Source organism: Odocoileus virginianus, chromosome 1, assembly GCF_023699985.2.
Source record: "Odocoileus virginianus isolate 20LAN1187 ecotype Illinois chromosome 1, Ovbor_1.2, whole genome shotgun sequence".
NCBI classification, from domain to species: Eukaryota; Metazoa; Chordata; class Mammalia; order Artiodactyla; family Cervidae; genus Odocoileus; species Odocoileus virginianus.
The window spans coordinates 64,456,199-64,475,141 of NC_069674.1; the positions used below are offsets into that span (position 1 = coordinate 64,456,199).

The 18,943-nt window shown below is 40.8% G+C and overlaps 1 protein-coding gene across 4 annotated transcripts in view; it reads right to left on the reverse strand.

The window, feature by feature from the left end:
• WNT2 (Wnt family member 2) overlaps positions 1–18,943 on the reverse strand; it is a 44,517-nt gene that overhangs the window by 19,855 nt on the left and 5,719 nt on the right. For all 4 annotated transcript variants that reach the window (XM_020899767.2, XM_070468828.1, XM_020899766.2 and 1 more), the window contains exon 3: positions 15,251–15,528. In XM_020899767.2, the coding sequence (XP_020755426.1) occupies positions 15,251–15,528 (278 nt within the window). The remainder of the gene's footprint in view (positions 1–15,250; positions 15,529–18,943) is intronic.

The window sequence follows — 18,943 nt, forward strand, 5'->3', positions numbered from 1 at the left end:
CTGTGACACTCATTTCTGAGTGAGAGAGGCTGTGGGAGAGACCGACCTTGGAGACCTCACCGAGTCTGAGCCTTTGGTCCTCAGCTCAGGCACAGAGCAGGGGATGAGAAACCCGCCTTCTGAGGGCCTCTGTCCTCTCCATTTGCGTGCCTAAGCCAAGGGGTGTTGCGGGTGGGAGGCAGAGGCAGAAGGGGAGTGAAACCCCTCGGTGACATTATCTGAGGCGGTACTAGGAACAAAATTCTGAGGGTAACGCATTGACAGCCCTGTTTCTAAGAACTAGGAGCTGATGGTTGGAACTCTGCCCACCCTCTGAGGTTCTTAGTTGGGGTGGGTGGGGATATGGGGGTTGGCTCCAGCACAAAGCTGCGGTAGAGCTCCCCACAGCACCCCAGCTCGCCCCCACACCCCACCTCACAGAAACCAGTGTTCCAGGCTGCCTGTCCCCCCCCAGGGCCTCACCCCAGGTAACTCTACCCAGGTTTGCCTCTTCCACAGACTCAGTTTCCATCCAAGGTTATGGTAGAACCAAGCATGCGGAATGTTCATCATTGCAGAAGATCAGTCCCACAAAGCAGTCTAGAAGGAGCCGGGACAGCACGGGGCTCCACGGTTATGCATCCCCTTCTTGGCTCAGGACGTAGCACCACACCTTTCCTGCTTTGCCCGCCATGAGGACTGTGCCCTGTTACATTTGAAGTCTGACCTCTTCAGCATAAGCCAGCTTTGGAGGGAAGCACACAGAGGGAAGGAGAAATGTCCTGAGTGTGGTCCTCCAGGTCACGGGGCTCTGGGCATCTTTAAAGGGTGTTTCAGAATGGACTCCTTTTCTGGAACTACACTTCCCTTGTGCCCCCACTCTGCCCCCCTATCATTATATGGCAGGTGTTTGCTATGAGACTCATTAGGTGACCTGGATAGCAGGCCTCTGCCAGAGAAACGCTACTAGGAGGGCATCTTGACTCCACCCGCTCTGCCTCACTTGGGTCATCTGTCCAGGAGCTTTCTGTTCGAAGATCTTGATGGAGCCACACAGAGCTCACTCCATGCCAAGTGTTTGGGAACTGACTATGCACGCTTATTCGTCAAAGCTTATTCCTTTAAAAGCTGACTCATGTACTCACAAGTAATACTTCTGTCTTGGAAAAGAATGGGATATATTACTCTACTTTGTAATATTAATACTAAGTTTCCAGGTTACAAAATTAGAACTTGGTATTTTTATATGATTAACTGAAGTGTTTGCATATTAATTTAAAATACACTTTATGAGTTCTTACAGGCACATGCGGCAGTGGTACACCCTGTTGTTCATCACTGTCACTCACTATTGAGTGGCTGTGGCCACTTCTCTCTTCCTTCTAACTTCTGTTCAGGTGTTGGATAGCCATGTGCTTCAGAACTGGCTTGGACTCTTTCTGACCCAGAACAACCCAAATCATTAATACTAACTGCACTGTTCTGCCACTGATTTTTTTTTTTTTTTTTGCATAGAGTATGTAGTGATACAATTTGGGCCAATATGATGTTACAAATAATCTGTTGGGAGGCTTGTAGGAAAGGTTCCTTCACTCTTTAAAAGAGATGAATGTCCTTTTCTCTGTCTCTGGATGCAGTTTTCTGCAGCTGCCTCCTTGGGACATGAAGCAGCTAATGCAGGACAAGCAACAGGCTGTAGACAGCAGCCTGGAAAGGCAGGAAGAACTAGCCTCCAGAGGGTGTTGCTGAACTGCTTGAATGAACCCACCATCACCCTGCCCTCCTTTCAGACTTCTTGTGATCCAAGATACTAAGGTTTCCTCATCTTTTAGTGTCCCCGGGGTCTGTTACTTATAAGTGAAAGTATTTCCACCAGAACCATGATCAGTTCTTGATTGCGGTTTAATCACAGACTCTGACAATTAACCAAGAGGGAAAGTGAAACACCTTCTCTGGTACTGGGTTTGCTGGCATCTCCAGGTCCCTCCCATCCCTAACATGCAGTCCAAGCAGTGCTCAGTCACACTTGGGGGTTGCCTCTGCCTTTTCTATATACTGAGTTTGCAGACTTGACATTCAAATCTTTAACCTCGAAGAGGGAAACACCCACTCCATCAGAGAGGCAGAAGGCAGAGGATCTAAGCCTAGGTGGCCTGATTTAGAGTAAGAAACTCACAATAATGTTTCTTAGTTTAGAAGAACTCCAATATTCAAATGGTATAATAACATTATAATAATAAGCACAGCACTGTGTGCCAGGCTCCACACATTGTCTTATGTAATTACCATGATTAGGCAAAGTAGATTATTATTCCCATTCTACAGTTATGGAAACCAGGGCTCAGTAAGGAAAGTCAAATCCCCAAAGTCACCCCGTGAGACAGAGGCAGACTATTAAAAAAATGTGAATCAGATATGTCTCACCCACAGATCTGTGCTCTTTTTACAAACACATTTTAAATACTCCTGTAAATTGTGTTTTTCTCAAATTTTGAATTTGGAATACTCTGTTTCCCTCTATTCTTTTGACTAAATCAAGAATTAAATGGATAATGTTATAGACCTATTAGAGCAAAAAAGAGGTAAGGAGGGAAATAGGAATTACATTGCATCTTCCAAACTAATTGTCATTAAAAAAAAATCTATGAAACAGTTCATTCATAGGAGAAATACAAAGTACTTATAACAAGATAAAAAGATGTTCAACTTCACTAGGAGTCAGACAAAGCAATCTTGAATAGTGTAACACTTTTTTTTTCTTTTGCCTAGCAGGTTAGCAAATAGTAATAAAAAAAATCAATGATTTGATGATATTTGGTGTTGTTAAGAGCGTGGAAAGGAGATGCTTTAACAAACTGTTGGTGAGAGATTAAATCAATATGTTGTGTAAAATAGCATTTTTGCAATACTTGTCAAAATTTTAAATGTACAGTATCCTTTGACTTTGGTGATACTCTGAAAATATTTGCACAAGCTTTGAAGGATACAGACCCATATGGATGTTCAGTGCAGCATAATTCGCAATAGCGAAATATCAGGAAAAACCCAGATGATATCAGCAAGACAATGGTACGTGCTTAATAAAGGAATATGATATGGCTTTTGATTAATTAATAATATCATTCTTACAGGCATAAAAGGAAATCAAGTGGAAAGTAAACTGCAGAACAATGTAAGTGGTATGATGCACTTTTAAAAGGCTTGCATATGTGTGCATACACAGAGAAGGAAGGGAAAGAATGTTCATTTACAATCTGGATGCTGTCTGAGGGGCTGCATAATCCGAAAGAGGGAAAAACAGTCAAACTACTCCTCAGGTTAAAAGAAAACAAACCAACCAAGAATCTGGGGATTATTCTCTGGCAACTAGAGAGAGCAGAGCAGAGTACGGCAGTGCTTCTCTTCCTGGTTACACATTAGAATCCACCTGGAGACTGCCTCCATCACAGAGCCCCCGACCTCTCCTGGAGCGGAACCCGCCATAACCTGGGCAGGGGTGGGGCCCACCTTGAGGGCACTTCCGGTCCAGGTGCTTCTAATACACAGCCAGGCTGAGAGTCACGGCCAAACCCGGCAAGGTGGCGGAGTAGAAAAGGAGTCCGCGCCACGGCCAGAGCAGGTAAGACGTTCACGTGCAGAGCCAGTCTTACATTTCTAGAAACTGGGATATCTGAGGACTGAATTAGAAGTTGTGTCCTATCCTATGTCTCCAAAATGTCCTGACCTCCAGGGAAAATTTCCCACAAACAGCCCTTTGCGTTAGTGTTGCTTTGGCACAGGCTGCCGCGCCGGGCCCTGCCACAAGGATGCTTCTCCGGGGTCTCCGGAGGCGCGGAAAGAGGGGCTGGGGGCTTCCCACGCAGGCAGCTGTGGAGCTGCAACAGACTTTTTATTTGCGCTGTGAAGAAATGAGTGAACGAAGCAGGGGACCTGGGGACATCCAGCACTGCCAGCCAGCCTGGGGTTTTTTGTTTGTTTTTATATATTACTTTTGAATTCTAAAGTTAAGTATGTGCACATGGGGTTTCCCAGGTGGCTCAGTGGTAAAGAATCCACCTGCCAAGCAGGAGAGGCAGGTTTAATCCCTGGTTGGGGAAGATGCCCTGGAGAAGAAAATGGCAACCCACTCCAGTGGGTTGTCCTGGGAAATCCCGTGCGCAGAGGAGCCTGGCAGGCCGCAGTCAATGGGCTCACAAAGAGTTGGACACAACTGAGCGACTAAACGGCGGGAGCCGCAGCAGCATGTGCACATGATTTTCAAAAATTAGAGTCCAGAAAAGAGAATAAAACGCAGTGACTCTGCTGTGCCCGCTCCACCTCTCCCCTCCCAGTCTGCTTGGCACAACCCCAGAGCCGTCATTTTTAATGCATTGTGCCCTTGTGGTGGTTCATTACGTGCCTGTAGAACACGGTCTGTACTAGTTTTCCTCCAGCTTTGTGAGAAACAGAATCCCATCCTCAAGGTATTTTATGGACATCCACCAGAAGGTTCTCTTAATAGCTAAACAAACCTGAATGCTAGTGAATGGAGCCCTCTGGAAGGGGTGCCACGCACAGTTGGCACAACTGAGTGTACAGCTCTGCCAGTCACTTTATTCTCCTTCCAGTCAATGCTGTATAGTCCCTGATAGGCTTCTCCTTATGGGAGAGGGTGAAAACTTGATTCACACCTCACTAATTTTACCCTTCCCTCCCCACTCCCAACATGGCTCTATCAAGGTTGGTTCTGATGACTTCTCCAACTTCAAGGAGAATCCTTATACCTCTTCTAGTTCCAAAAGTCACCAGTGCTCTCTTTTATGAAACGAGGATATTTGCAGCCCTCTCCGTTCTCCTCCCCTTCTACTTCCCAGTCTCCATCAGCATGATCTGTCCTTTTGTGGTGACGAAGATTAGGGCATTAATACTCTGTAACCATAATTAAGTCTCTCGTGGTATGTCTAAACATCATATCTAAAAACTGAAAACAATAAATATTTGTTGTTGTTCAGTGGCTAAGTCGTGTCTGACTCTTTGCAACCCCATGGACTACAGCTCTCCAGGCTTCCCTGTCCTTCACTATCTCCCAGAGTTTGCTCAAACTCATGTCCATTGAATGGATGATGCCATTCAACCATCTCATCCTCTGTCACCCCCTTCCCCTCCTGCCTTGAGTCTTTCCCAGCATCAGGGTCTTTTCCAATGAGTCATCTCTTCATCAAAGTTTTGGAGCTTCAGCATCAGTCCTTCCAATGAATATTCAGGGTTGATTTCTTTTAGGAATGATTGGTTTGATCTCCTTAGTTAACTGCACAACCAAGGACTGTGCCAGGACTGCATTTTATAATCACTGATCCAACGGCACAACATCTGTGCTGAAAAATGTTGCTAGAGTGAAGTTTGGTGTTTTCTTACTTTACTTGTTACTAAGTGCACTTACTGTAACCTAATGTCTTCCACTCTCATGCTAATTCCACCTGTTCCATCACTTCCCCTTCTTTCCTGGGGGGGTTCTGTGGCCCTGAATCTTCTTAGTCTCACCTGGACACAGCTGGGATCATGCCCTCCTAGAGAAACACACAGCACTGCCAGATGCCATGTTTTCTCTCTTTCTTTTGGTTCATTCCTTCTCTTTACTGCAGCCCCTTTTTGAGTAACTCCTTCAAGGTGCATGGAGGATGCATTGTCTGAATCTTATGTGTTATGAAGTCTTTATTCAGTCTTTACACTTGACTAATAGTTTGGCTGGTGATAAAATTCTGGGTTGAAAATAATTTTCCCTCAAAATTGAAGGTATTGCTCCAAGGTTTTGGCTTCTAGTGTTACAGATGGGAAATCTGATGTGCAGCTGATTCTCTGCCAGCCGATTTTTGTTTTCATTTCACTTCCCCTCTCACCCACTACATGAAAGGCACTAGAAACTTGCTGTTATCCTTGGTGTTCTGAAATATCACAAGGATGTATTTAGAAGTTTTTAAGAAATTAGTCCTGTTCAGCCCTCAGTGGGCCCTTTCAATCTGAAAACTTCAGTGCTGAGATGTTCTCTTAATATTCCACCCCCTCAACACGCCACAATTTTTTAGTCTATGGCCTTCTAATTAGTCAAGTTGCTGAACCTTCTGAATCAATCCTCCATGTCTCTTATATTTTCTCTTTTATAGTTTTAATACTTTCTTCCTGGCTTCTTGAGGAAGAAATTCCATTAGAGTAACACTCCTGGCTCTCTCTATCCCCTTACTCATTTCTCCCCAGGGGAGGACAACAGACTTTTCCAACTGGTGAGTTTAGAGGAAGGAGCAGGGCTTGTGTGTCTGGGTTCCTTCTCTTTGGGCATCTGCCAGCATGTGGAGAAGATGAGTTATGCTCAGCTCCTGCGCTCCAGCAAGGGGTTCCCTGCAGGGCCTGGGTACGCAGCCTGGGACAGGGTGAGTAAGTCTGCCCAGCTCTGGGGTGGAATCAAAGCTTCAAAGCTGCATCCTCCAGGGCTGCCTTTTTTAATCCTCCCCACCCCCCCACCCCCCATCCTGCAGCAGCTGCTGTTACTCCTTATATCTACCTCCCTTGTCCACTTTTCAGCTGGTTTCAAACTCAAGTGGGAAAGAGAGGTGATGTTATGACTCTCTCTCCTTTGGACTTTTTGTTTTACTTTCTGGAAGACTCCTTTGACTTTCTCTTCCAAGTGCTCTCTTGTTTTCTCATTGTCACTTTTTGAAAGCATTCATTCTTGTTGCTCATACCTTCTTGGAACTTCTTGGTTTTTAAAAATTTATCTTCTCATCCCTGACTTACTGCTTTTTTGTTTTTTCTTTTATGCTTCTGAATTTAATCAAGTATATGGTAATTCTTGGACATTCTCTTCATATCTAAGAGTGAAGTCATAAAAAGATATGTAAGAATCTGGTTATATGGTAGGGCTTGTGGACCAGAGGTTTGGTTTCTAGTGTCTAAGTAGGACACTGTTTGTTTGGGGGACTGTAACTCCAAAAAGCCTAGAAGATTTGATGCTAAACTTCCAGGAGTTCTGCCTAGGGGTTAAGGGGAGGAGATGGGGTTCTTTATGCCACCAGTGGATTTTTCAGTTAATCCCAATTTTTGGACCTATGCTTCTCTCCAGTGCTCATTTGTATCTGAAATTTTCTCAGGGCATCTTGGTTTCCATGTTCCTCATCTGCTTTTTTCCCCCCTCCTCATCTATTCTGCTAGACTGAGGATTCTCCATCCTGCTTTATCAGTTACAATTTCTTCATTCCCTTTCCACTTCTCAGAAATTTGTTGAATTCTCTCATTTCTTTGACCATTCTCTTTATTGTTGGTTTAAGCCATGTCTATTCTATTACTATGATTTTAATGAGGTCTGAGGGAGAAAGAAGTGAAAAAGTATATGTTCTATTCACAGACTTGCGTCTGATTGCACTTTGAAGTGTTCTGGAAGGAGACAAGGATTGTGAGGGGAAGAAATGTTCTCATTTTATGACACACACTTCTGCACTTCTCAGTTTGTTACTTTTGTTTGTATGAGTATTGTTTTTATAACAGAAAGAACGTGATAAAGAATCGATGACAGTGACTTGCTGTCGGTCTTCAATGTGTGATACTGAAAACTTCTTTCAGAAACGTAGGCCACACCCCATGACACATTCAAGTCCTGTTTCCTATTTTGTCTTGAATCTTTTCTAAAGGGTTTCTTCTACCACTTCCTTCTTTGATTCTTGACATGGGCTGGTGTCAAAGTTCCATTTTCTGCCTCCTTAGGCTCCTTTTTCGACAATCTCACAGCCCTTATAGCTTTTTATACCCTCCAGGCAGTCAGCACAATTCCTCATCAGCCCCCTCTCACCATTTGTTTAGTCCCATCAGGGTTTGCGCTGTGGCATCTCATCACTAAACCTCATTTGACATGACAACTTTTAAAAAGATGAATAAATATGACTGCTGAGGACAGCATTACTCTTGGCATTTAGCCTTGTAGAAACCATTTTAGCTTAATATATAACTGTTCCCAATGAAAAATCTTCAATAAGCTCATCGTTCCATTATTGCTAAAATTTTACTTAGTAGATTGTGGATAGTCCTTAAATCTTTGACTTTCAGCATTTTAAGCCTCGGGTCTACAGAAGTCATGTTCTACTCTTAGAATTTAAGAAATTTATAAATATTAGTCTTCTCTACTGCAGAAACAGAAGTCTGAATTTTTTTTTTTTAAAAAAGGTATAGAAGAAGGAAATACATGCATTGTGCAACATAGAATAATTCTGTTTTATATTTATCTGTCCCAACTAAAGGTCAGAACATAATAATGAGGCATAGCATTCATTAGGCTCTTGGAATATGTTAAGCCATGCCAAGCACTTGATTTAAGCACTTTTATTTAACCCACTCAAGCATAAAAGGCATATACTATTTTCATAGCCATTTTACAGATGAGGCTATTGAGATACCTAGATGCTGAGGACCTTGCCTTAGGTCTAACAGGCAATATGGTTGAGGCAGGATGCACCCCAAGTCTGTCTGACACCAGGTTGACACCTGAAATCACTCTGCCAGCCTTTCTTATGAAGTTCTGAGGGGTTCATTTACTCTGGTTTCAGTGGCGGGTTCTGCAAAAGTTTCTACATTTAGTGTTTTCACATTAAATTAGTCCACAAAGAATTATTTTGACAGTTTTAAAGACAAACTTCTCCCAAGGATAGTGAAATTTTAGTCTCTTAACTCAGCCTTTTTGAAGACCGAACTCGAGCAATGCCGGGGTGTCTTTATAAGACTTCTTTGTAGATCGTGAGGGTTGTCTTTTTTCTAAGTACCTGCTTTGCTAAGTTTATGACCCTTGTATCGTGCCATACTGATTCTCTCCCTATCAGAGAAAAGGGCAGTCCATCTCCTACCATGTGAAATCTGTGCAAACTTAACTACTGACCTTGCCTTAGAAAACCTACTTAGGATTTATTTTAGTTTGATATATGCTGTATGTTTCAACTAAATTATTTAGTTTAACTTGAGCATTTGAAGAAGTGTTAGCACATCACTTTTTAGTTGGGTGTTTGCCACAAAACCACCATATTTCTGGTCCTATATCAATTTTCCTGAGGGAAACACACATTAAAATCATATTATTTAATTTTCAGATACTGGCTGAAAGCCAAGTACATTTATTAACAATTAAATCCTTTTGACAGGTCCACATCTCTGAGAGTGAAAACCAGACCAACATATCTTTCGAACATACATGCTCTGCAACTAGGAAAACAAGGAATATTTATTAGCAAACTGTGCAGTTGATTTGCTTATGCAATCAGTTATTAACTTAAATAAGACATTGTGATTTCTTGAGCACTGTCATTCTTTAAAAACAGTGACTGTGGGTGGGCTTAGCTAGGAAATATAAGGTGTGGAATTTATATTTGTGGAATTCAAGAACATTACCGTTGACTAACCATATATATAATAGTTCTTACTGACTAATGAAGCTAGTCTAAAAAATATTTTATATGAATAATAGAACTTTATCTGGAACGTAACAATTTTGTTAAGAGTTATTCTTTGCTTCAGGGCTTTAATTCTGGTTAGTTTTTTATTCATACACAATAAAAGATCAACAGTATCAAGAACATACTATTTTGGGGTCCATTAAGACAGAGATGAGGCAGGGAAAACTGATCTAATTTTTCAAAATGCATTTAATTTTATGAATGGAGAAAACCAATCAGAAAATAAATCTGTGCTAAGTGAAAGTTGGGCTTCATGAAGATGCTCAACAGGAAGGGAAGATGAGGATATATAGGAGGTTAAAGCAGTTTGGCTCTAATTCAGTTCAGTTTTATCACTTTCTTTTCTACTGCCATTCCTTACTTTTAGAGAGTGATTTCTTTTTCATCACTCCCAGTTCTCTTGGTTCAGAACCATTATGTATTATTTATCTTAGGTGGCATCATAGGATCTATTCTTGGAAGCCTTTGTTAGGCCCACGATTTACTTGCCTATAAAGTTGTGCTTACATCTTGTACAGTATCCATTTGTGTTGACTTTGGAGGCATTTCCTGTGGTCAGAACCGGGAAGTATCTGTTCTGTGCCGCGCCCCAGTGGGCTAAGCTCAAGGGCAGGCCCAGCGCTCCACAGCACTGACCTTGCTTGGTGCTGGCCTGGGCAGGGCAGAGAACTAAAGCTCTGGATCTTTACCCTCCAAACTTCTCACATATAAAATACAGGCTATCAAAATATAGAAATAAAAATTACAGGAGGCTAGGTTAAATTTGAATTTCAACTAGGGAATAAATTCAATTCTGGTGGGAATTAGGTAACAAGTTGAACTTATTCCCTAACTGAAATTAGTCTCTTCATATGCAAAATATGGATAATAATGATACCTATCTTCTAGGCTTGCTTAAAACCTGGTGCATATGTGTATATATATTTTATGTAGCAATCCTTGCTAGGTAACCTGTCCAAGATTGTGCTCAAGTTTTAGAACCAGTGTTCTAATTCCAGAGTCCCAGCCTCCATGTTGCCTCAGCCAGCATGCTGTCAATAGCTGAGCACCCTAATGAGCTAATAACAGTGTCAGTCTGTCCATGCTCGTGCTCAGGTGGGTCCCACTCTTTGTGACACCATGGACTGTGGCCTGCCAGGCTCCTCTGGCAGAATCCATGGGCTTCTTCAGGCAAGACTACTCTAGTGGGTTGCCATTTCCTTCTCCAGGGGATCTTCCCAATGCAAGGACTGAACCCGTGTCTCCTGTGTCCCCTGCATTGCAGGCAGATTGCAGGTAGATTCTTTACCCCCTGAGCTATAAGAGAAATGCCAATAACAATGTAAACATTATGTTAAAAATATAAATAGCAACAGCAACATCAGTTGCCATATGCTAATTTTTAATTACTACTCATCAGGAAGCTTACTATTTGTATCAGTCTTTATATGTATAGGTAAGGCTGAAAATAAAATTCAGGGAGGTAAAAGTTTCTCATAAATTTCCTAGTGAGTCCATTTTTTAAAGTTGTTCATTCAAACCAGAAGATTTGAATTTTGAAATCTATCATTCTTTTAAAGTGGACTCTAGAGAAATTAACAATGCATAGAAATAAAACTTGAGTATTTAACATCTCCCCCTTCCTGTTCAGTACCATCTTGTTCAGTACTTTCCTGTTGCTTCACAGCGGCATCTGAATCTCTCAGCATGGCATTTGAGGCTCTCCACAGCTGGCCAAGACTCAGATTTGCAGCCTCAGGCCATATTAATTCTAAGTCATGAGCTCCTCTGAGACCCTTGTCATTCCTCACTTTTGATGTTTTTTCTGCTTTCATATCTTTCTGTGACTTGGAGGCCCTTCATCCTGGAAAGCATTTGCCCTATCTCAGTCATGGGAAACCTTTCTCTCCAACATCCAGTTCTTTTTTGACATAGCCTTTCTCTCCTCAACTGACTGGCTCTGTTGGGTGATTTTTCTACTATACCATATAGTATAGGGCTTCCTCGCAATTGTATTTCACTTGTCTCCCTGACTCAGATTTAGTTTCTTGTGGTCGGAACTTTGGTTTATTCTTTTCTGCATATGACATAGTACCAGAAGCAGTGCTTTCCCCAAATTTAACCCAACAGCGCATACTTGCTGTGCCTTGAGTTGAAATTTGGGGAATCCCACCAAATAAGGCTGAGTTGCTTTAGGCATGCTCATGGTGACTAGAAGTTATGTTTTTGGCATTTAAAACAAAGTTTTCCCTTTTATTAAAAATAATAATACATATTCACTGTAGAAGACTTGTGAAATTAAAGACATACACGAAGGGGAAAAATCATCAGTAAACTACCTTCCAAGGGCAGCAGCTGCTGCTGTTTTTGTTTTTAATTTTTTAAAATACAGAAATAGTGTGTGTTTATCTTTCTCAACAGAGACAACACAGAAAGGTGGATAAAGACAAAAGGGTGAGCGCAGAGGGTTTGAGCCCCCAAGCCCAGTACTTCCTGACTGTGTGCCTATGTGTTAGTCACTTGATCCCTCTGAGACCCAGTTTCCTTATTTGAAAAACAAAAATACTAATACTATTTTTTATTCCTTTAGGGGTTTTTAGAAAATCAAATTACAAAGGATTTTGATGGTCTTTTGTACACTAGGGAATACTGTATGCCTATTTTTTATTAATATGTCAGATTGTATTAGAAGATGAGTCTCTGGGTACTTGCAGAGATCAGATTGAATCCTAAGTACCAGCTCAAACTGGATTTGTGCCTGATTCTGTACCCTGAATTACAGATAACCTTCACATCACAAAGGGAGGAAGAGGGGGGACTAACTTTTACTAAACACCTACTATGTGCCAAGTTCTCTTATGTTCACTTCCCTTGTCTTTCCATAGCATTCTGTAATCCCTTTTACATCTGAGAGAGCTGAATTCAGGGATCTAAGCCACTGGTATTGCAGGGTTAAAATGAAGGTAGGTCTTGCTTCACATCCTATGTTCTATCTTCACTATGGTAAGAAATACTTTTGCAGGAAAATATCTTTATGGAATTCCTCTCTTATTATGGAAATGTCCAGTGATTGAAGGGCAGTATTTGATTGGGTACATGGACTATTTTGAGACAGATTCTCTCAGGAAACGTAAAAGAAGTTAGGATTACTTCATATAGAAAGAGTGGATTACTATAAAAGCCATTTTCTGGATCCTGAGAGGAAACAAGTGGTGGATATCAACCAAGTACCTTTTGCTTGTCATTTACCTTAACCTACCTTACAATGCAGTTTACAAGCTTTCATAGTGTGGCTTCTTTAGATCTAAAAAGAACTTCTGAGAGAAGCTATGGAGTGTCTTTTGCCATAAAATGTTTGTTTTAAACAAGGTAGGTTTATCTTTTCAAGACTTATTAATAGCCCTATTTGGAGGTAGAAAACTAGACTCAAGATGAGTTTCAGGAAAACATCATTAGAAATTCTGTTGAAGGTGTGATGAAAATAAAATGATATAACAGTACAGATATAAAATGATATTACAGTACAGAGACACATGAGGGTGCTCTAACCAGCTGTAAAATAAAGGAATTAAACTGCTCAAATATTAGGGAAGTTAAGGCCTGTTGTGATGGCACTGTTGAATTCTCATGTGTAGCATTGGCTAAACAGAACAATCTTGGAATAGATGGCTTTTCTTTTAAAATGTATTGGCCCAACTCCTCCCCCCCACCCCCATTTAAAATAGTAGAAAATGTTCATATTGGACAATTTGGGAAATACTGAAAAGCAAAGAATAAAAAAACAAATGAATCAATGTTGCTGTCAGCCTTGGAGGCTGGGGTTTACTAGAGCCAGGCCAGTTGGAGGCTTAGCTCAGGAGGTTTGCCTTCAAACACAGCCCAGCCTGTTCTCATTTTGATTCCACAGACCTTCTGCTGGTAAGAAGGGGGAGCAGAGGCTGGGGGTCTAATGACCGCAAGAAGAGAATTAGAGACGCATGTTTATCTCAATACATTTACTCTCATTAAAGTTCATATTCACTGACATCATGCATCTCCTTGAAAAAGTCTGCCCACCCACCATTAATTAAAGCCACATTTTAAAAAGTCAGTGTGTGCACTTTTATTCCAATCAAAAGTAGCCTCCTAAGTTTTGCAGAGTAGGCAGGAGAATATCTGAGGCCTGACAGCTGTTCACCTCTACCCAGTGAGGAATCATGTGATTTACATTAAAAGTCATATTGATTCAGAGCCTACAGTATAATGGCTGAGATCTATTGTCTTGAAGAATGGAAACATTCAATATCTAATGACCTACTAAGCAAAATTAACATTTATTTTGACGAGTCAATGTTATTTTGGATGCAGTGTATGACCATATGCTCTTATCTGTATAGACAGTCTGAGAGATCTGTCTATTGTGCTTGAATAATTGAGCAGCATTCTCCTATCAAAGACACCACACTTTATAACCTATATATGTGGTATCGATGTCAAAACAAAGGTCAATGTAAATTTTTCCTTATCTGAGCCATTGCATAAACAGTCATTACCAATAGTTGTAGGATTGCACAACCATAGTCTATATTCTTGGCAGTAGTCACTGTAAGTTCATAAATTCATGAAAATAAGGAATGTTGATTTGCAAAGTTCAAGAAGGTACTATTTGTAAACAGTTCAGGTCACACTCATCTTATTCCATGTGCTAAGCAAGACTTCTTTCCTTCCAACTTCCTTTAAATGAGATCTGTTCCCTCTGTGAGCCTAGTAAAAGGGTTTTCATCCAAACAGATCTGCATTCTTTTCTATTCTTTTTCCTATTAAAGCCCCCCTGGGGACTTTTCAATTTTATGCTGATCTTTCTTTACATATTAATATCAAGCACATTTTTATTTTGTGTTGATAAAAGACAAATTATGGTTATCTCCTCTCATTGGCAATTAGGTTATTTTAGAATGGTTCTGACTGAGTGTTTGATTAGCCCAACTGGTTTATGCTTTCTTTACACAAAGGCCTAACATGCAGCATTCAGATTCTCTAGTTATTCTGGTCATGCCACCATATCCCAAAACATGGCTCATCAGTGGACTGAGCACTGGCATTAAAATGGTTTAATCCTAGGCCAAACCACCCTGAGGCCGGGAAGTGGAACCTGAATTCTAGTCCTGACATTTCTTCTGATTCTGCAGGTGACCTGAGCTCTGGAGGGTCTGTTTCCTCGTCTAACAAATAGGGGTTAGGGAATGAATACTGACCAGATACCCAAAAAGTTAGGTAGGACTAGCGGTTAAGGGGCCAAAGCGCCTCTTTGGGGCATGTCTTCCCCTGGTGCATTTACTCATCCAGTACCAGAAAACCCAAGGTGGGGCTTTCAAGATTGAAACTGGGGTCTGGTTCTAAAAAGAGCCTCCCTGAATCTAGAAGAAGCCAACAAGCCATGCCTGGTGAGCTGCATGTAAGTTTGAGAGATGTTCTTGGTCTTGACACCCCTTAGACACAAGCATTCACTGTCCCATCGGTATGTGGGATGCATCGCTAGTCTCAGCCACAGATGCTGTCTTGTGACTACATGGCACAGTATCCAGAGAGACCAGACCCTTGACTGTACACACTGCCAAAAGCAGCAGGTGGGCTCTTTCACCTCCGCTGTGGCAGGGAAGGTGGAGTGCAGGGGGGATATTTCAGCCCGGTCGGTGGTATTCTGTAGAGCAAACAGCTCTGGGCTGGGGGACAATGGGAAGCTGTGATGACAAGCATTTTTGTAACTCTCGGAAAGTTTAAGATAAGCTTGGCTTAAGTGATTTATAAGGCCATGCAGTCTACACAGTGAGCACTGTCGCAGTCCATACCTTCCTGCCGGCTCGGTTGTTGTGAAGATTCATCAGGGCTCTGGCATCCTTGCCTTTCCTTTCCTTGGCGTCCACAAACGCTCGGGCAAACTTGATCCCATAGTCAATGTTATCACTGCAGCCACCCCAGTCAAAAGTGCCCTTGTTGTCCTTGGCGGTTCCCTTCTTCTTTGGGTCACAGGAACAGGATTTTAATTCTCCTTGGCTACAGGCCCTGGTGATGGCAAATACAACTCCAGCTGAAGAGATGGCGTAAACAAATGCAGATTCCCGGCTACCTGTAACAAAAATGCTGTTCTTAAAAGTAGTCTGGAATGGCTTGTTGGGAATGACTTTCACATGATGGCTGTTCAATACTTGTTCTGCCTCTGACAAAGTATTCTTGAAGAATTCTTTCCTAGAGCCAAGGCTCGCTCTTGAATATGAATCACTGCACTTATTACAAGCCTTTGTCAATTTGGATAACTGTGTAACAACTATCCTTAAAGTAAATAGAGTATAAAAGAAAATGCAGCAGGAGCCGGCCCTGTACACATTAGTCTCATACATGTGCTTTCTTTAACCTAGAATCTCATGTGTCTCAGAAGAGAGGAGACAAATGTATCCAGGCCTTCGTTTCCTCCTCTGCACCATACAGTCTGAATTTTACAATTCTGTCGTTCCATAACATATTTTGGTATTCATGCCACTACAGCTCTCCTGGAAGAAACCTTCCAGGCATTATTGAGAACACTCATATGCATGTAAATGATTATTACTGAAATGCTGAATTCAAAGTAATCTAAGGGCTGAGGTGGGAAGACAGTTCATGGCAGTAACCATCCCCTCTTGGCATCAACTTGCACAAGTTAAGGGAGAGATTTTTGGAAGCAGTATGCAATATCCTTGAGTTACATGCTACGTCTAACTATTAAGGTGAATTTACTTTCTTCTGGAACACCTGGACTAATCACTGGTATTGGGTGAAAGACAGTGAAAAGCTTTTCTTTGGTTTTTCTGGAAGGAAACAAATTTACCGCTTATAATTAGACCTGGGCAAGAACCCTTTGGGGTGCTTTCTTAGAATTGTTCTTTATTAGAGCACAGGCTACTTTCACTTACAGACTGAAAGGTACATATTTCAGTGCAATAACTACATTAAATTATTTTAATAATCTGTAGTAACTCATAACACGGTGTTGTGGTATAGTGACAGATATAAGGCTCTTTAGGGTCTGTGTGCACCTCATTTTTCAAGTGGAGCTGTATTTCATTGTTATTAGCATGCCTTTTTATTAATGGTTGCTGCAGCAAATATATTAACAATCAAACTAGAAGCTGAACAAGCTAATGCCAATGCAAGGCAGCAAATGGAGAGCCATTTGGTGACTCAGTATGTCAAAACGAGTGTGACTTTTTGAACCACGCAGCTGGGAGAACAAACCACCTTTTCGCATCGAAGCCCTACTTGTTTCCGTTTGTCAGTCAGTGCTAAAATTTATTATTCATCCCTTGCAATATTTGCTCTGCTACTCTCATTATTAAAAATCAGGAAAACGTATCTACACCATATTAAATGGCACTTACCTCAGCCTTCAAAAAAATCTCCCCTGAAACCTCTAATCATCAAACAAACCAAGAAAAGGAATCAATCATGCCTTGAAGTTAAGTAGAATCAATTATATGAATATTTGCCATAGGTAGCAGGTAGTGCTCTCTGGAGAGAAATGTGATGGTCGTGGAAGCTGTTTTAGAATTCCAGATTATATTATAAAGATCACATATGATTTTCTAAGTGAAATTGAGATGTTCTGTAAAAAATGGTGACTAATAGATGGAGATGTGGCTTAATCTCTGGTAGTAGCTTTCAGATAAATAAAATTTTTATCTTACCCATTTTACTGTTTAAGAAAATACCTTGTCCATAGTCACCCCATTGGTCTGCTAAAACCTGGTTTTGAGTTTGGAATTCAGTGCCCATATTTAGAGATATCACATGTGGGGAAACCCTCAAATGCATAATCTATTTACACTAATCTTACTTTTTAAGGAGAAAGAAGAGAAACTTTAGGAGGTGGTCTTTTAGGGGAAAGCTAGGGAAGATGCAGATGATAGAATGTCAGTGACCAAACAGTATTTTGCAAGTTGGTAGAGGAGTGAATTGCCTACTCATAGACTGCATCCTGGCTTAACTTGCAAACAAGTACATTGACTTATTGGCTGAAAGAAAAAAAAAATCACTCAACATCAGCTACATTTCAGAAATAATTTCCAAAGCAAAACCATCACCTTTCTGAATATGTGTCATTTATTATTCAAACTCATTACTAAATAGTTAGATATTTGTTTATTTAAATAAAAAAATAGCACATGGAATGACTTTTCATTTTACCTCCAGATGTTTTGGTATCATGTAGATACAGCCTTAAGATGTTTTCAGTTAAGTGTCTTAGATGAATCACTTAAATGCTATCTGCAAAATAGTAGCACATTTCAAGAGTTGGCTTTGTAACAAAATAAATTTTGATCTTAGGCCTCTTAGAAAAACTGATTCTGCTTAAAGCCATTGCAGTATTAAACAAAATCCAAATTTGAATGGTGATATTTAGACTTACTATTGAAGTTTCTCTAATTTTTGGTTTGAGATAGGTCAAGCAGTGCTTACTCAGTGTATAGGCTAGCACAGGTGACTGGGAGGGCAAAACATTAGAAGCTAGGCTTTCTGGAAGGCTATGGATTGTGCAGCTCTTTTTTAAAATGCTTGCTTTTTTTTTTTTTAAAGCAAGGATGCTACCTAATGACCTTTTTTTGTTTAAGGCTTACTCTAGAATTCTGGAGGTATATGCAAATTTTTGTAGGATTATTTTTAAGTTTACTAGTTCTGTCTTTACATATCTCTGCCCATGTCTGGGGACAGCCAGTTCAATGAGCAAATGACAAAAGTTCCTAAAAATTGTTCTGGTCTTACTGTTGTTCTCTGAAGCAAAAGAGGCAAATATCCTCCATTTGTCTGTGACCACAGGGTATGTTAGTAACTTTTATGTTCTCCTCATCTATGGAACTGCCCCTTGCCTTTCCTATTCATCTATGAGAATATTTAGGTTTCCGAAGGAGAGTCCTTTACAACTCTAAGATATGAGTTTCCCTCCAAGCAATTAATTGTAAAACTCTTTGGATAGCTTCATTGGAATTTTGTGATTATTTCCAGGATAAGCTACCTTAGGCCAAATTCAGCCTTCCCATAACCAACACAAAATCATCACTGACAGTCACAGGAGTTTACATAAATGTCCAGGAAGAAATCTGGCCTTCTGTGAAGATTGGAAAGAAATTGTGTAGCATGAGTGTTCTAAGTTTTGAGTGCTTTGGCAGAGCATTCGGCTTCATATGAAAGAAATCTGAAGGAAATACAGTTATAATCTCTAATTTACCTGAAGCCTTCGATTGAATCAAACTTGTTATGCTTTCTCTATTTATTACCTTTTTCCTCTCAGCCATGGTACAGCTCTGAAGAAACAAATATTGCCGATATTAAGTTAAAGTATTTTATGAATGAATCTCCAGCTTTGGGAGATATACTGTCTTTAGGATCAGTGGTCAAACTTGCTTCCTTTGATTTGTGATCTGAAGGGGTTTTTTTCATTATGGAGATTTTCATAGACAGACTCTGTAGGTGATCATTTTATAAATAAGAGGTACTCTTAATTTGTAACC